At 42.4% G+C, this 2,500-nt stretch overlaps 1 protein-coding gene across 1 annotated transcript in view; it reads right to left on the bottom strand.

Annotated features, from left to right (window-relative positions):
* Nucleotides 1-2,324, bottom strand: part of LOC133977247 (formin-like protein 2) — a 19,346-nt gene extending 17,022 nt beyond the window's left edge. Inside the window, 8 exon segments of the mRNA XM_062415346.1 lie at nt 1-39; nt 182-283; nt 360-509; nt 609-719; nt 897-971; nt 1,277-1,370; nt 1,983-2,059; nt 2,169-2,324. The exon segment at nt 1-39 is cut by the window's left edge and continues 60 nt beyond it. Coding sequence (XP_062271330.1) covers nt 1-39; nt 182-283; nt 360-509; nt 609-719; nt 897-971; nt 1,277-1,370; nt 1,983-2,059; nt 2,169-2,324 — 804 coding nt within the window.
* Between the last annotated feature and the right edge of the window lie 176 nt (nt 2,325-2,500).

Below are 2,500 nucleotides of genomic sequence, written 5' to 3'. Positions count from 1 at the left end.
CAGAGTGTGCACCTGCGTGTTGGCGCTGGTGTACACCTCCTGTACAGGTGACAGCTGTTTGTTAGTGTTACTACGGAAACAGCATCATTCAAAAATAGATGACATGTTATTTTGTGAAACTGAACGTTGACGTTCATCTGTTAAAAATCTTAGAGCTGGTTTCCATAGCAACAGCACTGACCCGCATGTTGTCCAGCTCCTTGTTGGTCTGCATCAGCTGTTTCTCCAGTTCAACGATCTTCAACATCGCTTCATTCTCTACGTCCAGCAGACGCTCTGACATCTGAACACAAAGACAGGTTAGTATCGTACCTGTCTGTCTGGCTGCCTGTCTCTCTCTCTCCACCTGTCAGTCTTACCGTGGTCAGGTTCTCCTCCAGCTCCTCCACCCTCTCCAGAGCAGCAGTTTTTGTCTCAGCATCCTCCAGCAGCGTCCCCACGTCGAACACGTTGTCCAGGTATGCTTGAATCTGCACCTGCAGCCTGTCGCTCTCTGTGTGCTTCAACCTCTGGGGTGAGACAGGTGTTGGTAGGTATGGTATTAATAAAGTTCAGGAAGTTTGAATGTGATGACATCAGAGGTCAGATGACTGGCAGGTGAATGTTACCTCCAGGTGTTCGTCCAGGTTCAGTTTGGTGAAGTCGTACTGCAGATGGACTCTGAAGTTCATATCTTCCACTGAGTGAACCACGATGTTGATGAACTGCATGCAGGCCACCTGAAAAGCATTTCCATGGCAACAGACAAGAAATAGTAATTAATTGACCGTCTGACGTTTCCATGACAACTCATATATATATATATATATTATTATTATCATTATATCATTTTTTATAATAAATAATACTTTATTGTTTGAAATGATGTTAAAAACAGCTCCGATGAATTCTCATACCAAGAAGTCGATGTTGTCGTCTTCATTCTTGAAATGTTCCATCAACTTCTCAAATCGCATCGACTCTGAACACACCTGTAAGAGATCAATCAGGTATCTATTAAAGCAATAATCCATTCTACCTGCCAATATCAGACAGGTGGAGTTCATACACAGTTCAGCTGTGAGGTCAGACAGGTGGAGTTCATACACAGTTCAGGTGTGAGGTCAGACAGGTGGAGTTCATACACAGTTCAGGTGTGAGGTCAGACAGGTGGAGTTCATACACAGTTCAGGTGTGAGGTCAGACAGGTGGAGTTCATACACAGTTCAGGTGTGAGGTCAGACAGGTGGAGTTCATACACAGTTCAGGTGTGAGGTCAGACAGGTGGAGTTTTTACCGTCTTAAAATTGTCAAAGGCAGACAGGATGATCTCGTGTCCTCCTCTAACCAAACACACTGCTGCCAGCAACTCCAACACCAGAGCCTTCGTCCTAAGGACAAGAAAACACAGAAAGTAAGAGAGACAGGTACAGAACAGTAGAGAGACAAGTAGACAGAACAGTAGAGAGACAGGTAGACAGAACAGTAGAGAGACAGGTACAGAACAGTAGAGAGACAAGTAGACAGAACAGTAGAGAGACAGGTAGACAGAACAGTAGAGAGACAGGTAGACAGAACAGTAGAGAGACAGGTAGACAGAACAGTAGAGAGACAGGTAGACAGAACAGTAGAGAGACAGGTAGACAGAACAGTAGAGAGACAGGTAGACAGAACAGTAGAGAGACAGGTAGACAGAACAGTAGAGAGACAGGTAGACAGAACAGTAGAGAGACAGGTAGACAGAACAGTAGAGAGACAGGTAGACAGAACAGTAGAGAGACAGGTAGACAGAACAGTAGAGAGACAGGTAGACAGAACAGTAGAGAGACAGGTAAATTGTTAGACAACTATATTATATATAGTTTATATATAATATATATAATAATAATATATATATAATATATAGTTTATATATAATATATATAATAATAATATATATATAATATATAGTTTATATATATATTTATATTATATTATATATATTTATATATATATATATTGACCTGGGGTTCCTGTTGTTGAGACTCAGGGCGATTTCATTGACAGCGTGAGGATGAGACATGACCATGTTGAACCCATACTGAAGAAGAAGAAAAAGAAGAAGAAGAGGAAGAGAACCATTGTCTCATAAAACTAAAACATTTCAATAGATTTATACATTAAGTAAGTTGTTGATGTTAAAGTCTGACCTGGTAGTTCATGATGGCTCGGAGACACATGACGCAGACGTGGACGTCGTCTTTCTTACAGACGAGTCGAGAATTCTTCAGAGTGCGACGACTCGGCAGCGTGTTGGAGCGAGTCACCAGCGCCGAACTGTAAGAAACATTATCAGAGATCAGCATCTAACCCTAACCCTCTAACCCCCTAACCCATGAAGGCCTAACCCATGAAGACCTAACCCTAACCCATGAAGACCTAACCCATGAAGACCTAACCCTAACCCATGAAGACCTAACCCATGAAGACCTAACCCTAACCCATGAAGACCTAACCCTCTAACCCCCTAACCCATGAAGAC

Source organism: Scomber scombrus, unplaced genomic scaffold (genome assembly GCF_963691925.1).
Source record: "Scomber scombrus unplaced genomic scaffold, fScoSco1.1 SCAFFOLD_172, whole genome shotgun sequence".
Taxonomy (NCBI): domain Eukaryota; kingdom Metazoa; phylum Chordata; class Actinopteri; order Scombriformes; family Scombridae; genus Scomber; species Scomber scombrus.
Note: the sequence above shows the minus strand (reverse complement) of the source record. Positions and strands in the feature narration are given on the sequence as shown.